At 38.4% G+C, this 20,473-nt stretch overlaps 1 protein-coding gene and 2 pseudogenes across 1 annotated transcript; all 3 read right to left on the bottom strand.

Annotated features, from left to right (window-relative positions):
- Positions 1-848: 848 nt before the first annotated feature.
- LOC132169600 (cannabidiolic acid synthase pseudogene) lies at positions 849-1,730 on the bottom strand (annotated as a pseudogene).
- On the bottom strand, positions 1,348-2,172 carry LOC148588197 (precondylocarpine acetate synthase 2-like). Its single transcript, XM_088514697.1, has one exon. It carries the CDS (start codon positions 2,170-2,172, stop codon positions 1,348-1,350), a length of 825 nt encoding a protein of 274 aa, XP_088370823.1.
- A 16,252-nt stretch (positions 2,173-18,424) lies between these two features.
- Positions 18,425-20,126, bottom strand: LOC132171969 (tetrahydroberberine oxidase pseudogene; annotated as a pseudogene).
- Positions 20,127-20,473: the final 347 nt, after the last annotated feature.

The following is a 20,473-nucleotide window of genomic DNA, read 5'->3' as shown; positions in this document are numbered from 1 at the left end:
AATAAATAAGTTTGAGGGTACAAAAATGGCTAGATGGCCAAAGGGGTGGCCGTATTTTTTTTAATTTTTTTATAAAAAATTATAGGTAATATAGAAAGTTTTGAATACAATTGGTCAAATTACAAAAAATTGGAACTTTGGGGGTGGATTGTCAAAATTGAAACTTTTGAGGTCGAATTGCAAATCGTCACAAACTTTAGGAGGGTAAAATATAATTTTCCAAAAAAAAAAAAAAAAAAAAAATCCCATCTATCACTTGAAGCAAAGCTTTATATAGTTCTTCCTCTTCTCCCCAGAGCTTCGTCGTGGCCACGACTCCAAACACCCTGTGATCTTTGTTCTCCGGTGACCCTTCATCGATGGCGATGATGATTCGATGATGATTCGGTGATGTTCAGCACCGAAGACAAAGAAGAAGTGAGTCGGTGGCGGGGATTGGAGAAGGACTTGACGTCGCAGGCGGATATGATGAGCCAGACCAGGATCTTCGGCAAGACCCGATTCTACTATCCAGACCTGGCCATGGGTATACCTACAAAGGGGCATCTCATTTGATCCGAAATCCCTTTCTCCACTCCTTCTGGTCTGCTTTCATAGTCAGAGTTTCACAACTCCAAACACAAACCAAAATCAATGTTGGCTGGCTTTTAAAGTGAATGCTGGATTTGGAAGATCCATATCTGATTGAAAGTATCAGAATCACGAAATGGGAATGGGAGTGAGGAAGAAGACGAATGAAAAACATGGAGGGCCTACCATTTATCTATGCTTAATTTATAGTATAAAGAGGAAAAGGTAAAAACATAAAGGCCTTATTCCTGAATCCAATTTTTTCTATCTAAATACCTCTAATCACCTCCCTTCTTCGACCCGAATGAAAAAGGAGGTATGCTTTGTTCATTTTTAAAGAAATTAACAGGAACAACTACAGTCTTCACATGCACTAACCTGTCAAAGTTGCTCTTGAAATATTTATTACCCCATATCCTCGCCCGTCGTCTATAGCTTGTGTTGCCTTTACTATTTGTTCCAATGTCAAGGTCCCTGTAATTCACATATGCAGCTCTTGGAGATTTCGAAACGTAGGGAGTCATGTAGCTGTAAAGCCTTCTCATCCAAGTTATATGCCTCTCTGATGCCGCAGTTCCTTCTTCTAACCAGTACACCCGGTAATAGATTTTGTAGATATTACCAGCTCTATGTGGGAAAGGAGTTGCAGATTCTGAAATTTCACTCATTCTGCCCCCATACGGAGTCAGCACCATTAAACCTGTTTCTCCCTCTTTCTCGTAAAACCTTTGCCAGATGCCTTCCAACCCAAGTTCTGGAATTGGTTCCTGGACATAGTCAGATTTTGCTTTTAATACGAGGATATCTAATGGGAGGAGTCCTATTTAGCAAAACATCCGAGGATTCGACACTTCTGAAATTAGCAAAGTAGAGGATAGATTCAATCCAACTCATTTCAATACAATCTTCTCTCACCAAACCCAGCTCAGGAAAGCTCTGTTCCATCATTGGAAGGAGCTTGTCAATCTCTCCAAGATACAAGGAATCGAATGAAGCTTGGATGGTCCTCTTCCCTTCTTGGCTGGAATTGACACTTGTTAAGCTGACGCGGATGAATAAGTCTTCGTGAAGCTTGGCTGCAACATATTGCCAACGATGAACAAGCTTGGTGGCATTTTGTTCCAAGTTCCGACTAACAGTGAAAACAGTCACAGTTGATGGAACATGAACTAACTTGATTTTCCATGAAAGAATGATTCCAAAGCTTGCCCCTCCCCCTCCTCGAATCGCCCAAAACAGATTCTCTCCCATGGATCCTCTGTCAAGGATTCTACCCTTAACATCAATCAATTGGGCGTCGACAATATTGTCAGCAGCAAGGCCATATTTGCGCAACAATGTGCCGTACCCTCCGCCGCTGAAGTGTCCACCGACACCCAGAGTCGTGGAAATTCCTGCCGGAAAGCCAAGATTTCTACTTTTCTCGGCGATCCTATAATAAACTTCACCGATTGTTGCACCTGCTTGAACCCACGCCGTGCTATTCTCTGTATCAACACTGATTGATCGAAGATTAATGAGATCAATTAAGACGAAGGGCACATCTGAAACATAAGAAAGACCTTCAAAATCGTGACCACCACTTCGAACTCTTATTTGCATGCCATGTGTTTGGGAACAATTGATGGCGGCTTGGATGTGGGAGACATGCGATGGTGTAAGAATGACTAGAGGTTTTGGGGTGGCGGGTGTTGAGAATCTGGGGTTTTGTATGGAGAATTGTAAGACAGATGAATATGAGGAGTTGGATGGAGTGTAAATGACTTTAGAAATTGAGCTGGAGTTTTCAGAACCAAGTGTGAGGCACTGAAGAAAGTTTTCGTGTGTGTGAGCCCAAGTTGCCAAGAAAAATGAGAAAAGAAGAGCGAAGGCAAATGGAAACAGAGATGAGCCAAGAGGCATCATTTTCCTTGCTTGAAATGTTTTGGAGATAGCTTGTTAAATACACGGAAATGATGAACCTTGGGGTGCTAAAAGCTTGTCCTTATTTGCACGAGGAGACCATTCCAACATCAAGAATGAAGACTGAAGAGACGAGGGGGTGTTTTGTAACCGTTGTTAAGACTTTTTCTTTTTTTTTTTTTTTTTGAGAAAAGTATGTTCATTTTTTGACATTTTTGGGTAGAAAGGAAAAAGGAAGAAGAAAAAGGATTAGCAAACATACTAAGAAAATTCGACACAGAAAAGTCTAGAACCCAAGTTGGGTGGCAAATTGCACCTAGAAGGCTAGAACTTTGACCATTAGTTGATTTTTCTTACTCCAATAGGTTTTTGATGAATACATTTTTGATGGTTCTGTTAAGTTTTGAGCTATTTACACTGGCCATAGATTTTCGATGCTGGAAATGTATTTAAACCTGTGGTGGAATAAAGATTAGCCATCACAAATCACAGGATTTTCGCTCGAAGTCTGTAAAAGGGACACAAGTTCAATTTAAGCTAGGCTCTGTTCGGTTCAACGTAAAATGATTTCTGATAAATGTTTTTATTATTTTGGGGTGTTTGGTGTGATGAAAAATAATAGCCAACAATTTTATGTTTTTTTTTTTTTTTTTTCAGCTTGACTGGAAAAGCCTATTTAATTTTTGAAAAATAGTTTTCATTTTTAAAAAACAGTAAACCATTTTATGAGTTTCAACATATCATTCTCAAATTGACAAACCTAGTCAGGACATTGACTGGACTTCACCAAGACTTCACCTAGCCATAGTCGGAATCCCACTGCACTTGGTCGGAGACCTTGCGGGGACCTGGCCGGAACCCAATTGAGACCCCGCTGGGCCATCGTCTGAAGTTCACCAAGACCCAACCAGGATACTGCCGGGACCCAGTATAGACCTCACCGGGACCTATTCGGGACTCATCAGGCTATCGCCTAGACTTTGCCAAGACATGGTTAGGACTTGCTGGGACCTGGTCGAACCACAAGTGGGACTTAGTCAGGACATCATAGGGACATGATCGCAACACCGTAGGGACTCAGTTGAGACCCGTCGGGATTCCGTTGAGACCCTGTTGGGATTCGGTTGAGACCTCGTTGGGACCTATTGAGACTCATTGGAACCCTATCGAGACTTTGTGAGGACCAATCGAACCACCGTTGGGCCTTCGCCGTGACCCGGTCGGGACCCCATTTGGAACCAATTCGGACTCGTAAGAACCTAGTCGAGACACCTCGGGACTTGGTCAGGACCTAGTTGGGACTTGGAGGGACCCAACCGAACGACACTTGGGACTTCGCCGGGACCTGGTCGAGACATTATTGTAATTTAAAGTTTAATATGATTGAATGAAAAAAGAAAGTATATATATATATATTGTTGTGGAATTAAAATACAAGATCCCCAAAGAAGCAGAAAAGAACAGAATAGAAAATAGAACAATCACACACGACACCAAGATTTAAGTGGTTCGGCTTAACAAGCCTACATCCACTGGTGGAGACAATCCAGAGGAAATTCACTAACAAAAGATGGAGTACAAAGGAGTAGTAGGGAGAAAACCACTCAAAACCCAAAGTCCCAATACACCCAAATCTCACTCTCACACAAAAGAGAAAAATACAAAAAGAGAGAAAACTAATACAAGAAAAACTCTCTTTTTCCCTAAGTGCCTTACGACACAAACACGTGAGAAAACTAAGTGAGATGGCACATATTTCTTCATTATTGTGCTTCTCTACAAAGGCTGAAGCTATGTCCCCTTTATAGATGCTATAGTCGGACAAAAAGTTTCCCTACAATAGGAGGAAAAACAAAACCTTGTGGGAGTAGAACATAAGTCTACTAAAAGAAGAACTCCAAACCCATTGGGTATTCCAAAACCAAGTTGGATTAAAGCACCACAAAATTATCCAAGAGACAAAAGGAATATTGTTGGGCCCACTCAAAAGTGACTTGACAATTCAAGTCATACTTCAACAACCTCCACCTTGACTTGAATTCCATCAAGTCCCTAACGCAAATCTCCTCATGACATTTCCTCCAACACCCACACAGGCAATCACAAGCTATAGACAACAATGAAGTCCAAGCAACTCTTGAACTTGAGAACCGGAACTGGCTTAGGCTCCGTTTACTTCGACGTAAAATGGTTTCTAGAAAATGATTTTTACATTTTACGGTGTTCACTTCGACGTAAAATAGTGGTCAAAGGAAAATATTTTCTTTTTGACCGAAAATTCTTCTTTAATTTTCGGAAAATGGTTTACGGTTTTGAAAACCCTAAACCATTTTCCGACTATAAGCATCTCATTCTTTAATTGATGGACCTTGCCAAGACCCACTCAGAACCTACTAAGACTTGACCGGGACCCGCCCGGGACTTGTCCGAGACTTGATCGAGACCCGCCTAGGACCCCGCTGGGGGCCGTCGAGACCTGCCTAGGACCGGCTCGGAACCCGACCATCCCGGGACTTGACAGGGACCCACCCAGGACCTGACCAGGACTTGGCCGGGATTTGACTAGGACCCCGCAGGGACCCGCCTAGGACCCCACCAGGACCTGGCCGGGACTTGACCAGGACCCGCCTGGGACTTGCCCGGGACTTGCCTAGGACCCGCCCGGGACCTGACCGGGCCTTGCCCAGGACTTGCACGGGACCCCGACGAGACCTGACTGGGACCCACTCGGGACCCGCCCGGGACTTGACTCGGACTTGCCTGGGACCTAACCGGGACCCGCCGGGACTTGATCGAGACTCGCCTAGGACTTGATCGAGACCCGCCTGGGACTTGGCCGGTCAGGTCCCGGGCGAGTCCCAGTCAAGTCCCGTCAAGGTCTCGAGCAAGTCTCGGGCAGGCCCCGAGCAAGTCCCGAGCAGGTCCCGGGCGGGTCCTGGTCAAGTCCCAGCGGGGTCCCGGGCGGGTTCCGGTCAAGTCCTAGCGGGGTCCTAGGTAAGGACCGGGCAAGTCCCAGCGGGGTCCTAGTCAAGTCCTAGGCAAGTCCCGGGCAAGTCCCGGACAGGTCCCGGTCAAGTCCCGGGCAGGTCCCAGTGGGGTCCCGGGTGGGTCCCGATCAAATCTCAATGAGGTCCCGATCAAGTCCCGGCGGAGTCCTGGGCAGGTCCCTGCAGGGTCTTGAACAAGTCCTGTGCAGGTCCCTGCGGGGACCTTATTGGAAAAAATATATATAAAAAAATACTAAAAAAAAATTATTTTCCGTGTGCACGATAAACGTCGTAAAATGTTTTCGACATAAAACATTTTCAAGAAAAATCATTCACAATGACTAGGTGTCTCCCTGGATCCATCCTCAGCTAAGCTAGTGAAACAACATAATTATACATAGTGGAGGGGAAATAATACAAGGGTAAGTCCGACGATTTAGTGAATAAAAAATGCACACGATGTACATGTCATTTGAATGATGAACTCAGTTGTTGTGAAATCACATGCAGCCCAATTTATCATGAATATATATATATACATATTGTAATTATGTTCTTAGCAAGGTTGGCGCTGTCCCGAGGGACTTGTAATACGTTAAGCTTCCATAGGGAATCGACCTTCAATTTTTTGTGTGATTGCAGGTATCCTTCGAGCTCTACCTCAGTATAGTTTTCTTATGCACTGAGTTGCTCTTTCATATCATCCTGCAACTGGATGAAAGCAATTGCGCCTGGAGTCACCAGCAAGAAAAACCAATTCATCACCATATACAAATATTTCCCAAGGTTGGTAGTCACCCTACACAACCTTGGGAGAGCACAGACACACAACCTAAATAAATACTACCATTGCACTAACTGCCTTGTCTTGATTAATGGTCTAGGAGCCAATGCATTGTTTGACTACATGAGACTAAAAGAGTTACCAATGCGTTTCAACAAGGCCCAAATCTAGGGTTTCAAGGGCAATGAGATATCATACACAAAATAGCAATCACAAGTAAACACAAAGCAACTCCAATGGTTCAGCCTTTACAATTATATGATCTAAAAAATCTAATCTCTTTTTGGGGCGAGAATAAGGAATAAGAAAATGTACTTTAATCATAGTTTAATTGATTTGATGGATCAATTTTCTAAAAAGGTAGAATTCAATACACAATCACACCACAACTAGACATGGCTGTTGGCCAAAGCCCGAAATATATATTAACATGTTGCTATTGTTACTTGGGATTTAATAAAATGCCCTTTTTTTTTTTGCTAGATTTTCTCTTTGAAGCCTTTCATTGCACCCTTGGCTTTCATCATTGTCTACCTCTACCATCCAAGCCATCACCGGTCCAAACACTAGCCCAACTACCCCCCTAGGGGTGGTCACAAGCCACCCACACCCCTATGGGGTTGCTAGCAGCTTAGGGGTGGCTTGCAGCCACCCCGAGGGGGTTAGGGGTGGCTTTTCGGCCACCTCTTCAATTTCTTTTTTTTTTTAGATTTAATTTTTAAATTAAATTAATAAAAAATTATTATGCTGACATAGCAAAACAATTCGTTTTGATTGGGACTTACGGGCGTTACACAAATTTGAGAAAATTTAACAGTAGGGATTTATTTGGCATTTCGATTAACCTAGGGACTAAAAAATCTAAAAAAAAAAAAATTATAGATTTTACAGTTTTGATGGGTTGACTCAAGGATATATAATATATTTACCCTTATAATAATGCATAATTTTATATATCTACGTATTTCCTTTTTGTCTTTGAAGCTTCTTTAAGAAGCCTGTGGAAATTTTTCTCTAGTCAACGGTCAGTGTTTTGAAATTTCATTACATATATGTAAAATTTATGTTTGTTGTTCAATCAAGGTGGCTATATAGGCTTTGATTCGCAAAGCCTTTTCTCTTACACACCGTAGTTGATGTAGATTGAAGTGAAAAAAAAAAAAAAAAAAAAAAAAAAAAAAAGTAAGAATGTTTGGTATAAAAAATAAAAGTGGTACGGAAAAGTAAAAAAAAATTTGTTTTGTAGTGATTTTTTTAATTGAATAGTAAGAAAAAAGTGAATTATGTAATATAAAAAGTGAAAAAAGTTAAAATATTTTGATGATTTTTTTTTGGAAAATTGTGCATGATTAGTAACAAAGGAAAATAAAAGCTTGCCAAACTAAGCCATATTCTCCTTCCATGATCTGTTAAGGAGCAATCAGATTTTGACAATGGTTTGAGGGGTTGTTTGTTAACAATCTTCCCTCTGCTCACCTCAGTATTATTCACTTCTTTTTTTCAAAAAAATTAACATCAAAACATTCTTTAGGGGAAACTTCACTTTAGACCTGTGAACTACCACTCGATTTGACATTTCCCCCCATCTCCCCGAACTTTGAAACCTCTCCATTTGGACCCTAAACTTTCAAATGAAATCAATTTAAACCCCTCTGTTAGATTTAGCCGTTAACTTCTAACGGCAATACCTAAAAAGACAAAAAAATATCTCTGATTTTCATGTTTTTTTTTTTTAAAAAAAAAAATAGAAAAAAAAAATGAAGAAAAACCCGTGGGTCTAGCCGTGACCCACGCAGGTCGGGCCTGAGACCCGCGTAGCTCTCGGCCAGAGACCCACTGTGGGTCAGCAGACCCACAGTTGGGTCTAGCTTGGACCCAGCCATGGGTCAGCAAACCCAAGGTGGGTCTCTAGCTGAGACCCACAGGGGTCTAGCCACCCAGCCTGGGTCACGACAAGACCCGCATGGGTCTTGCCTGACCCACACTAGGTCTCAGCCAGAGACCCAAAGTGAAGTTTTCCCTACTTTGTATATCACATCATTTACTTTTTACGATTATTCAAATAAAAAAAATAACTACAAAACAAAATTTTTCTTAACGATAAGCTATGTTTAATTATAGTAGGGGTTTGAATGTTTGAAGAAACAAGCAAGCGTACGAGGTAAGTAAATACTTATGACTGCTTTCTTTAAAAACGTGCGATATGTTAGTTGATTGAGCATGCATATGTTATGAGCATAATTAATTTTATACAATTTGGTAACTGTCTTAATAATTGATTAATGAGATGCATAGTATGACATTGTATACCGGTATGTGCGGTATAACGGACATGGGTTTACTATATATACTTGATTTTAGGGGAAACTACCTTTTTCCCCCATGAACTATAATGCCTTGGCACTTTCCCCCCATGGACTGCCAACTGTACTACTTTGCCCCCATGAACTACCATTTTGTGCCTAAAACCCCTTTCCGTCAGTCAAAGCCGTTAACTGAGATGATCAACCCGTCACTTTGCCCCCATGAACTACAACGCATTGTCACTTTGACCGTCTAAGTTAATGGCTTTGACTGACAAAATGGGGTTTTGGGCACAAAATGGTAGTTCATGGGGGCAAAAGGTAGTTTCCCCTTGATTTTATGATCAAATGTGTGTGTGTTATATGGGCCTTAGATCTAATGATTGTTTCGTAACTGGTGCAACCATGTTTAATTGGCAGGTTACTATAGGAAGTACATTATTAGTAGCGTGAGCCACCCGAGGTCGGATTCAGTCGGACTGCTAGTTATGGACAACAATATGCAATATCTGGGGCACCGGTTGTAATGACCCCGAAACTACCCTTAACCATTTTGGTAACAATACTAGTAACCCCTCAAATCCAATTAACTAGTAACTGTCTGAAGGTGTTTCCCATGATTGTACTCAGAGTAATTGTAATGGACGGTGACAATGACAAAAAGGAGTTAACTAAAATAAGTCAGCAAGTGTGCATATACTATCATCAATCAAGACTGAGAGCTACTAATTGAAGTACAGTTATCCTAATCTAACATGGATCAAGCAAAATGGACATTGTCTTCTTCACTTCTTAAGGTCCTTTTAAACAAGCTGATAAGCCGCAAATACGGCATACATCTAATACTTAGTAAGTAAAAGAAGCATAGTAAAAGCATAGTTTTGTTTTGGCAAGACATAGGTGTAATCCTAGCAACAATCGCCTATAAATTTAATGCAGAAAAACTAATGCTTTGATAGTTCATAACTATCATGTATGGTCTACTTGAGATATTACCCATTCTTAGAAGGGTTGGCGCTATCCCAAGGAACTTGTAATACAATGCTAGTACCCCGACCATTGTACGCTGCTGCTCATAACTAGCCACCTGACCAAGTTTGATCGCATGTGGCCCAGCTACTAATAATGTACGTCTTGACAGTCATGTAGTGACTTGCCAATCAAACATGGCTACGCCGGTCACCAAACAACCATTGGCTCCAAGGCCTATATAACACACACACACACCCACACATATTTGACCATAGAATGAATATATATATATATATGATCAATTCATCTTTAACTTTGTGAGCAAATAATGAAGGCAATCCATCAATAAACGTTTCTTTCCAATGAGGTTTTTGATTATCTGGTCTAACCATGACACGAGAAAGAAAAACATCTTGATACCATCTATAGTCAGACATAGTAGGGTATCGAAGATTATTCAAATAATCATAAATTCGAGAAGTAATATTAGAAGGAGTACTGACAAAATGTTTGATAATTGTATAAATCAAAGTGTTAACACCATCAGGTTCATATATATATATATATATATAGAGAGAGAGAGAGAGAGAGAGAGAGAGAGCACATGACCATTACACCACATGTACCGGTGTACCGTGTCATACATTGCATCTTATTATCAATTATTAAGACAATTACTAAGTTGTATAAAGGTAAACATGCTCATAACATACACGTGCTCAATCAGCTGATATATCGCATGTTTTGAAGGAAAACAGTCATAAGTATTTACTTATCTCATACACTCGCTTGAATCCTCCAACATCTGAATCACTGTTATAACGAAACACGATTCATCATTATATGTAGTATTAGAGAACTTAATTACTGATAAGTACCAAAATATTCATATTTTAGCCCTTAAACTTATGTTTGTTAATTCCTTAGTTTTGTTAGTTTATGCTATTTTATTTCCTTTTGTATTTTCTTTGTTTTATAGGTTTTTGGAAGAAAAGAAAGCATTTCCGGAAAAGTTCCAAGCTTAAAGGGCAAATTGGGAAGACCTAGAAGATATGGTTAAGCTTAACCAATCATAATAGAGGACCTATATGATGTGGTTAAGTTTAATCAAATAAACGAAATGATTAAATCGAAATTTCTCAAATTTGAGGCAAAATCGGATTAGATTCAAATTTGGATTCTGCATATGTTTTGGTATTTTGATCATAAATTTCAGCTCAAATATTCGATTGAGGTGATTCAAGTAGCATTGGAAAGCTAACTCAAAATTATACAACTCATTGTGAAATATAATTTTCCTAATTAGGAAAGTATCTATGCCAAAATCACCCCGTAAGATAGGAACGCAATTCTGGACGAATCTTATTCTGATTTGGACTTAGGTTTTCTTTATCCTAATTGGACTAGGACTTAAATCTCCGAATTTCCTAGGATTAATAGGGCTTCTAGGACTCTCCTAAGCCCTATAAATAGACATCTAAGCCTCACAATTCAATACACAATTTCAAGGAGACAACTTTGGGGAAAAGAATTGGAGGCTACTTCTAGGAGCGGTTTTCGGTTCTTTCTTTCCCTTTTCTTTTTAGTTTTATTTTAATTATGTATAACTAACTCTTAAGGAGGGCTAGATTGAAGCCTTAATTATGTTTACTTAATATTTTAATATTGGCGCCTTTGTGATAACGTTATTATGATGCTTAACTTGATTAATGCCTGTTTTCTTAAATTCCTCATATGTGTGTGATTGGCCATTATATGCATGTGCTATGGACTAGTTAATTAAATAAATTTTGATGACCAAGTCCTGGGTTTAATAAGAGTAACAAAAGAAATCCACATCGGGTTCTTGGGTTAATCAACATGGAGAACCGGAAGTAGACACCCATGCCTTAGACCTCATGTGTTTGTCGATTTCCATAGATTTATGATTTCTTAAAGAACAACTTAGTATACACCCATACTAAATTTTTTAAGAAAGAAAAGAGTTAGAGTATACACCCATGCTTAACTCGTTGCTTAGGGAAATCCATAGCTTAAAGAGTATACACCCATGTCATTAGGTTGGCAAACATTAGGTATTCATAATATGATTGGATTATTGGCATATTATTATATTATTTGAGCATAATTATTCGTGGATATCAAAGCCCTACCTTTACTTTATCTTTATATATTTTTATTTCTTTTTCATAATATCAATTTAGTGACAACTTGATATTTTTAATCAATTCTAAATAAAATCAACAATTCTCGTGGGATCAAGATCGTACTTGTTGCACTATACTAACGTTTAATCTTGTGCACTTGCGAGTAAAACGTACTAAATATTATCTATTAATTTAGATAGTATTTAGCACAACAAGTTTTTGGCGCCGTTGCCGGGAATTGTTTGATTTTGTTTGGAATTTTTTCTTTTCCCTCTGTTTATTTTTGTTTTAATTTAGTTTTCGATTTTCTGTTTTTCCACAGTTCCTGTTCTGCCTCCGGAGGTGCGCTCGAGCGCCCATTCCAGGGTGATCGAGCGCACCAGTGTGGTCAAACGCACTAGTAGGTGCGTTCGATCATACATCCAGACAGCAGCACAGTTACCACACTAATTATAGATATGATTTTTTCTGTTTCTTTTCATGCAGGGTCAGTTGAGTTTGCATCTTCGTAAGTTTTATTTTTAATTTTGTTTATTTTTAATTTTTTTTCTTTTAACTTTTTGTTATTTTATTTTTAATTTCACACATGTGAGGAGGCATTCCGACGCCCCATGGACCATGTTCATTATGTCATGACCCTTATCACCATGTCAGAGAATATCCTTCAATAAGACAGATTTCTAACAAAATTTTTGGGCATAAGAACAAATCGTTCTCTAGACCGGGGAACGACCGCTATTTTGATTTCTATAACCCGTCATGGAGCCAATAGTCTAATCTTTCATGGCAAGCTCAAGCTCTTTGAAATCATGCTCCACAATATCATGAACTGCACCATCAATCATATCTGTAGTTCTATGATCAAATACTTTGTTCTCCCATTGATTGGCCTCAACAATACCAAGAGCAACAGCAATACCAAGAAGAACCACCTCCTCCAAAAAGGCCTACCTTAGAAGAAACAATGTCAGCTTTTCTTAGCCACAATAAGGCCTATAATCAACGATTTCAATCCACATGTGTCAAGATGGAGGGTTATCTCAAGCAACTATCAGATATCCTCAAAGAAGAAGAGTGTCATGGTCAGTTGGTGGCAAATCCTAATGGACAATACATGAAGGAAGAGTGCATTTATTATTATGAGCAAATAACCACCACACTTGGGAATGAAGAAACTGGTAAGGAAATTTTTTGTGAGCCAAGTCTTGAGGACCCTTGGGGAGAGCGCTTTGATGAATTTGTAGGTGACCTATACCTGGACAAGCTACTTGAGTATGCTGAAACTTCTAATAAGCCAAGTCTTGAGGATCCTTTGGGAGAGTGCTTTGATGAATTTGGAGGTGACCTACACCTAGACAAGCTACTTGAGTATGCTGAGACTTCTAATGAGCCAAGTCTTGAGGATCCATTGAATGAGTGTTTTGATCAATTTGAATTCGACCTGGATCTTAACAAGTTCCTCAAGCAAGTTGAGATGTTTAGTGAGCCAAGTTTGGAGGATCCATTTGAAGAGCACTTTGCTCAATATGAATTTGATTTGGATCTTGACATGATATGTGAGCAAGCTGAGGCCTTATTGGATTCCACTCCTGATAAAAACAAGGTGGAAGAAGAAGATGAGCAAATTGAGGTTCTAGATGAGCTATATTGGGAAAAGGAAGAGAGCACTGAGACTTTTTCAACATCAGCTCCTATTCCCGAATTACCAATAATCCAAGAGAGAAGTTTGCTGGGGTTATGTCATAAGCACATTGAGGACATCAAGATAGAAAAGTTCTCTGAGTTTTCTTCTTACTTTATTCCAGTTCATGAGTCCTCACCGGATGAGAAACTGTTTGAGAAAACTCAAAGTGGTCCTCCCCGATCTATAGACATTTGGAATCACCTTGCAATAGAAAAGATTCATTCCCTTTAGTGCAAGCGAAGAAAAGACTGGTGCTTCAAGTTTAAAGTGCCACAATTTGGCTGAAGACGTTAAACTTGGTGCTCATGGGAGGCACCCCACAACATATCCTTTTTATTTCCTTGTTTGTTTGTTTTTATTTTATATTTATTTTTATCTTATTAGTTCTTTTTGTTTTCCGTTGTTATTTAGTATTTTGTTTTAAAGAGACAAGTGTGCTTCAATTCAAGTTTGGGGGTGTGCTATGGGCCATGCCATTCCAGACAGGTCATCCATCTCCCTGGTAAGATCTTTTCATGTTATACACACATTGGGGACAATGTGTAATTTAAGTTTGGAGGTATGGGAGATACTTTACACACACTTTGTCCCATTTTTTAAAAAGAAAAAAATATGCATGTTCATGTTGTCTTAAAATTTTGGTTGATCTTAAAAATTGTGATTTGATTCTCATTGGTGAGCTTAAAATTTTGAACACATGATCTGATGATAGGATTTTTCAGTTTGGTTACTTGCTTTCGGCAGTTGAGAATTCACATGTTTGATCTGATCTACACAAGCACATTAGCACATAATTTGTGGGGTATGACATGAAAGTCTGATGTGTGTGTTTCTATGTCTTGGGTGAAATTGGATGACTTATTAGATGGATACTTTGGAATATTTATATATATAAAAAGAGAAAAATAGTATAGAAAAAAAATGATGATCATTGATAAGCTTTTTATTAAGTAACTGGACCTCTTGCCTCAAAGTATTGAGTGTTCATGTCAAAAGGTGAAAATTTTTGATTTGGTTAATGTCATTGTTAGTTTGGTTTCGTAGCCTTTTTGATTCGAGTTAGTAAGTCCTTAGGGGTGTTTTACACCTAATGCCCTAAAACCATCTGATTTGAGAGTCATTGACTTAACACTCGCTACATGGGTCAATTAGAAAGCTTAAGGAAACCAAACATTGCACAGCCTGACCAAAAAGAAAAAAAAAAAAAAGTTATATCATAGATATTCATTCTAATGGAAATTTCAGTGAACTTTGAGATATTGAGACATTGCACATTGGAAATAATTGGAAGCTTCATATTTATGTGCTAGTTCACATTATACTGTTTCAGACTTGTGATGCCTTAGCATGTCTTTTGTAAGTAATTAAACTTTAAAATTCCAATTCATTGTAAAGATGGAGTTTATCTTTTTAAGTTTGCTAATAAATAAAAATCATGATCGTGAGTGATACCTTAATTTCGGATAATATGAACTTGTGCATAATGTTTGTGGGTAACATTTCTGAAAAACCCTTACGAGACTTCACTCGTCCTCTAGAGAATTCCAAGGGGTTTAAAAGTCTTGTTGTATATGTTAAATGCAATCCTACATCCCACGAAAGATGGATTTATCTTTTTGTCTTTTGTCTTTCATTTTGTTTTTAGTTTAGTATTGCTAAGGGACTAGCAATATGTAAGTTTGGGGGTGTGATAACTACCAAAATATTCATATTTTAGCCCTTAAACTTATATTTGTTAATTCCTTAGTTTATGCTATTTTATTTCCTTTTTGTATTTCTTTGTTTTATAGGTTTTTGGAAGAAAAGAAAGCGTTTTCGGAAAAGTTCCAAGCATAAAGGGCAAACTGGGAAGACCTAGAAGATATGGTTAAGCTTAACCAATTATAATAGAGGACCTATATGATGTGGTTAAGTTTAATCAAATAAAGGAAATGATTAAATCGGAATTTCTCAAATTGGAGGCAAAATCGGATTGGATTCAAATTTGGATTCTGCACATGTCTCGGTATTTTGACCATATCTTTCAGTTCAAATATCCGTTTGAGATAATTCAAGCGGCATTCGAAAGCTAACTCAAAATTATACAACTCATTGTGAAATAGAATTTTCCTAATTAGGAAAGTATCTATGCCAAAATCACCCCGTAAGATAGGAACGCAATTCTGGACGAATCCTATTCTGATTTGGACTTAGGTTTTCTTTATCCTAATTGGACTAGGACTTAAATCTCCGAATTTCCTAGGATTAATAGGGCTTCTAGGACTCTCCTACGCCCTATAAATAGACCTCTAAGCCTCACAATTCAATACACAATTTCAAGGAGACAACTTTGGGGAGAGGAATTTGAGGCTACTTCTACGAGCGGTTTTCGGTTCTTTCTTTCCCTTTTCTTTTTAGTTTTATTTTCATTATGTGTAACTAACTCTTAAGGAGGGTTAGATTGAAGCCCTAATTATGTTTATTTAATATTTCAATATTGGCGCCTTTATGATAATCATATTGTAATGCTTAACTTGATTAATACCTGTTTTCTTGAATTCCTCATATGTGTGTGATTGGCCATTATATGCATGTAGTATGGATTAGTTAATTAAATCAATTTTGATAATCGAGTCATGGGTTTAATAAGAGTAACAAAAGAAATCCACACCGAGTTCTTGGGTTAATCAATATAGGGAACCAAGAGTAGACACCCATGCCCTAGACCTCATGTGTTTGTCGATTTCCATAGATTTATGCTTTCTTAAAGAACAACTTAGTATACACCGATGCTAAATCCTTTAAGAAAGAAAAGAGTTAGAGTATACACCCATGCCTAACTCGTTGCTTAAGGAAATCAATAGCTTAAGGAGTATACGTCCATGTCCTTAGGTTGGCAAACATTAGGTATTCATAATATGATTAGATCATTGGCATATTGTTATATTATTTGAGCATAATTAGTGGTGGATATCAAAGCCCTACCTTTACTTTATCTTTTTATATTTTAATTTCTTTTTCATAATATCAATTTAGTGACAACTTGATATTTTTAATCAATTCTAAATAAAATCAACAATCCTCGTGGGATCGATCTCGTACTTGCTGCACTATACTATCGTTTGATCTTGTGCACTTGCGAGTAATACGTACTAAAACTTGCAAGGAACGTGAAAATAAGAAGAATAATATGAAAACTAAGCTAATGCAAAGGAGTTTACGTTGAAAGTGGCAAACCAACCCAAAATCTTCTCATTCTCTCTCAAAAATATCCTTTCACTCTAAGATTAGTGTTTCTGGTGTAGGGGTGGGTTTAGGGGTGAGAGGGAGGGGTATTTATAGGAGTGGGAGGCGTGCTGGTGTCTAAAAATTTGGAGAATGGGTTAAAATTGCTTTTTAGACTATCACTGAACATTGAGTACTAAGGTGCGAATGTTTAGTGTTCTATTACATAGTAGTTTTAAGGTTGCAGGTCGAACCTTTAGTCAATACCCAATGGTTTCAATTGGGTCAACGAACGTTCGGGATGGTCCCCTGTCGAACGTTCTCACTAAGGTCATGATCTAATGGTCAGTGGTCCTTGTCGAACGTTCGGCTAGAGAGCTGAAGTTGGATTTTTAGGGCTATATTGTAGTGAGAGCTTAGTCAAAAGGATTGACACTTCTTTAAAAGGTTAAAGGGATGTTTTATAAGTTAAAGTGAATGGTTGTTTTTAATAAATCATTTTTGGATATTTTGGGGCATCACATTTGTATTGTATTACAGGTTCTTGAGGAAAGCACCAACCCTGTTAAGAATGGGTAATATCTTGAATAGACAATACATGATAGTTATGACTTATTAGCACATTAGTTTTCTGCATTAAAACTTATAGGCGATTGTTGTTTCCCTATACATCTCGAAAGCCAAAACTATATTTACTGGTGTAATAACAGAGGCAACACCTCATTTGCTTGCTACAACAAATACATGTTTACTTATGCCTATAACAAGAGCTCATATCATACTCGACTATAAGATTTACTTTCTAAGTCTTTATACAGTGTTTGCGGCTTGTCAGGTTATTTGTTTTAAGAAGACTTCTAAAGAAAAGAAGCCTGAAGACTATTGTATTTATATTAGGTTTGATTAGAATAATGGTAATTCAATTAGTAGCTCCCGATCTGTGATTAGTGATAGTATATGCATGCCTAGTGACTTAATTTAGATAACTCAGATCTATCATTTTCACCTTCCATTACAATTACTCTAAGTATGCTTGATGGAGGATACCTTCAGACAGCTACCAGTGAACTGAACTTGAGTGATTGTTAGTAACCCTACTAAAATGATTAAGGCCAATTTTGGGGGCGTTACATAAATGATTTATTTTTGTTGCCTCAGATCATTTATTTTTGATTTCTACATGTTCATATTCTAATAAGTTAAAAGATTTTATAGCAGCAGCACCAGTCAATTATCAGTTAATTGGTCTTAGAAAATTTTCAATAGCAATCTAAGTTAATCAAAATTAATTACTTTAATTTGGAGACGTTACAAATATGTTATATGAGCATTATGCTCTAAAAACTGTTGGTAATAGTGCTAAGTATTTCACTGTAGACTTTTTTCAGAGAGTGTGAGATTCTCGAGCCTTATTCCTTGAGAAATAGGGCTACGCGGCGAACCAATAAGTTAATTTGGTTAACTAATTTTCTTGGACATTACAAGTAATTTACAAGGTTTTAAAATGATTGTTCAGAACATTACAAAACAATTTTTGAACTTAAAAATTAGTTTCAATGACTAATTAATTTGTATTAAAGATCTTGTATTTGTTGTTCCGTAAAAAATAGTACTATATATATATAACTTTACTAAAACTATTACCGGCGACCACTATGTTGTCGTCAATATATTGATGACGTGTTGTATACTTATTTTAGATACCATATTAGTGACAACAATTTTGTAGTCATTGATAGTTTAGATGCGTTCATATTGGTTATAAGCTTAGACAAAGTGAAAAAAAAAAACAAAAAAGAAAAATTAGACAACTAAGTTTCAGTTTAATAAATACTACAGAAGATTCACGCCTATGAAACCAAATCCATTTATCTATGCTTAAAGTAGGAGTAGAGAAAGGAAAAAAGAGAAAGGGTTTTATTCCTTACTATAATTTTTTCTATCTAAGTACCTCTAATCACCTCTCTTCTTCCACCCGGATGGAAAGGGAGGGATGCTTTGTTCATTTCGAAAGAAATTAGCAGGATCAACTATAGTCTTCACATGTACCAACCTGTTAAAGTTGTTCTTGAAATATTTATTACCCCATATGCTCGCCCGTCTATAGCTTGTGTTGCCTTTACCATTTGTTCCAAGGTCAAGGTCCCTGTAATTCACATATGCAGCTCTTGGAGATTTCGAAACGTAGGGAGCCATGTAGCTGTAAAGCCTTCTTATCCAACTTATATACCTTTCGGATGCCGCAGTTTCTTCTTCTTCCCAGAACACTGCGTAAAAGACTTTGTTGATATTACCAGCTCTATGTGGGAAAGGAGTTGCAGATTCCGAAATTTCACTCATTCTGCCCCCATACGGAGTCAGCACGATTAAACCTGTTTCTCCGTCTTTCTCGTAAAACCTTTGCCAGATGCCTTCCAACCCAAGTTCTGGAATTGGTTCCTGGACATAGTCAGATTTTGCTTTAAAATAGTATCTTGTGGGTGGAATCCTGTTGAGCAAAACATCCAAGGATTCGCCACTTCTGAAATCAGCAAAGTAGAGGATAGATTCAATCCAACTCATTTCAATACAATCTTCTCTCACCAAACCCAGCTCAGGAAAGCTCTGTTTCATCATTGGAAGGAGCTCATCAATCCCTCCAAGATACAAGGACTCGAATGAAGCTTGGATGGTCCTCTTCCCTTCTTGGCTGGAATTGACACTTGTTAAGCTGACGCGAACGAACAAGTCTTCGTGAAGCTTGGCTGTAAGATATTGCCACCGGTGGACAAGCTTCGTTGCATTTTGTTCCAAGTTCCGATTAACCGTGAAAACAGTCACAGTTGATGGAACGTGAACTAACTTGATTTTCCATGAAAGAACGATTCCAAAGTTCCCCCCTCCTCCTCCTCGAATCGCCCAAAACAGATCCTCTCCCATGGATGCTCTGTCAAGGATTCTACCCTTAACATCAATCAATTGGGCGTCGATAATATTGTCAGCAGCAAGGCCATATTTGCGCAACAATGTGCCGTACCCTCCGCCGCTGAAGTGTCCACCAACTCCCACAGTTGAGGTAATTCCTGCCGGAAAGCCAAGAGTTCTACTTTTCTCGGCGATCCTATAATAAAGTTCACCGATTGTTGCCCCAGCTTGAACCCACGCCGTGCTATTCTCTGCATCAACACTGATTGATCGAAGATCAATCAGATCAATTAAGACAAAGGGCACATCTGAAACATAAGAAAGACCTTCCAAATCGTGACCACCACTTCGAACTCTTATTTGCATGCCATGTGTTTGAGAACAATTGATGGCGGCTTGGATGTGGGAGACATGCGATGGTGTAAGAATGACAAGAGGTTTTGGGGTGGCGGGTGTTGAGAATCTGGGGTTTTGTATGGAGAATTGTAAGACAGATGAATATGAGGAGTTGGATGGAGTGTAAATGACTTTAGAAATTGAGCTGGAGTTTTCAGAACCAAGTGTGAGGCACTGCTGAAAGTTTTCGTGTGTGTGAGCCCAAGTTGCCCAGAAAAATGAGAAAAGAAGAGCGAAGGCAAATGGAAACAGAGATGAGCCAAGAGGCTTCATTTTCCTTGCTTGAAATGTTTTGGAGATAGATTGTTAAATACACGGAAATGATGAACCTTGGGGTGCTAAAAGCTTGTCCTTATTTGCACGAGGAGACCATTCCAACATCAAGAATGAAGACTGAAGAGATGAGGGGGTGTTTTATAACCGTTGTTAGGACCTTCTTTTTTTTTTGTGAGAAAAGTATGTTCATTTTTTGACATTTTTGGGTAGAAAGGAAAAAAGGAAGAAGAAAAAGGATTAGCAAACATACTAAGAAAATTCGACGCAGAAAAGTCTAGAACCCAAGTTGGGTGTCAAATTGACACCTAGAAGGCTAGAACTTTGACCATTAGTTGATTTTTCTT

The sequence above is a fragment of the Corylus avellana genome, chromosome 1, assembly GCF_965113065.1.
Source record: "Corylus avellana chromosome 1, dhCorAvel1.hap1.2, whole genome shotgun sequence".
Taxonomy (NCBI): domain Eukaryota; kingdom Viridiplantae; phylum Streptophyta; class Magnoliopsida; order Fagales; family Betulaceae; genus Corylus; species Corylus avellana.
The sequence above is the reverse complement of the archived record's forward strand: the minus strand, read 5'-3'. Positions and strand labels throughout refer to the sequence as shown.

Bases quoted from the DNA above. Each gene is read 5' to 3' on its own strand.
- LOC148588197 (XM_088514697.1), bottom strand. From the start codon at position 2,172: ATGCAAATAAGAGTTCGAAGTGGTGGTCACGATTTTGAAGGTCTTTCT.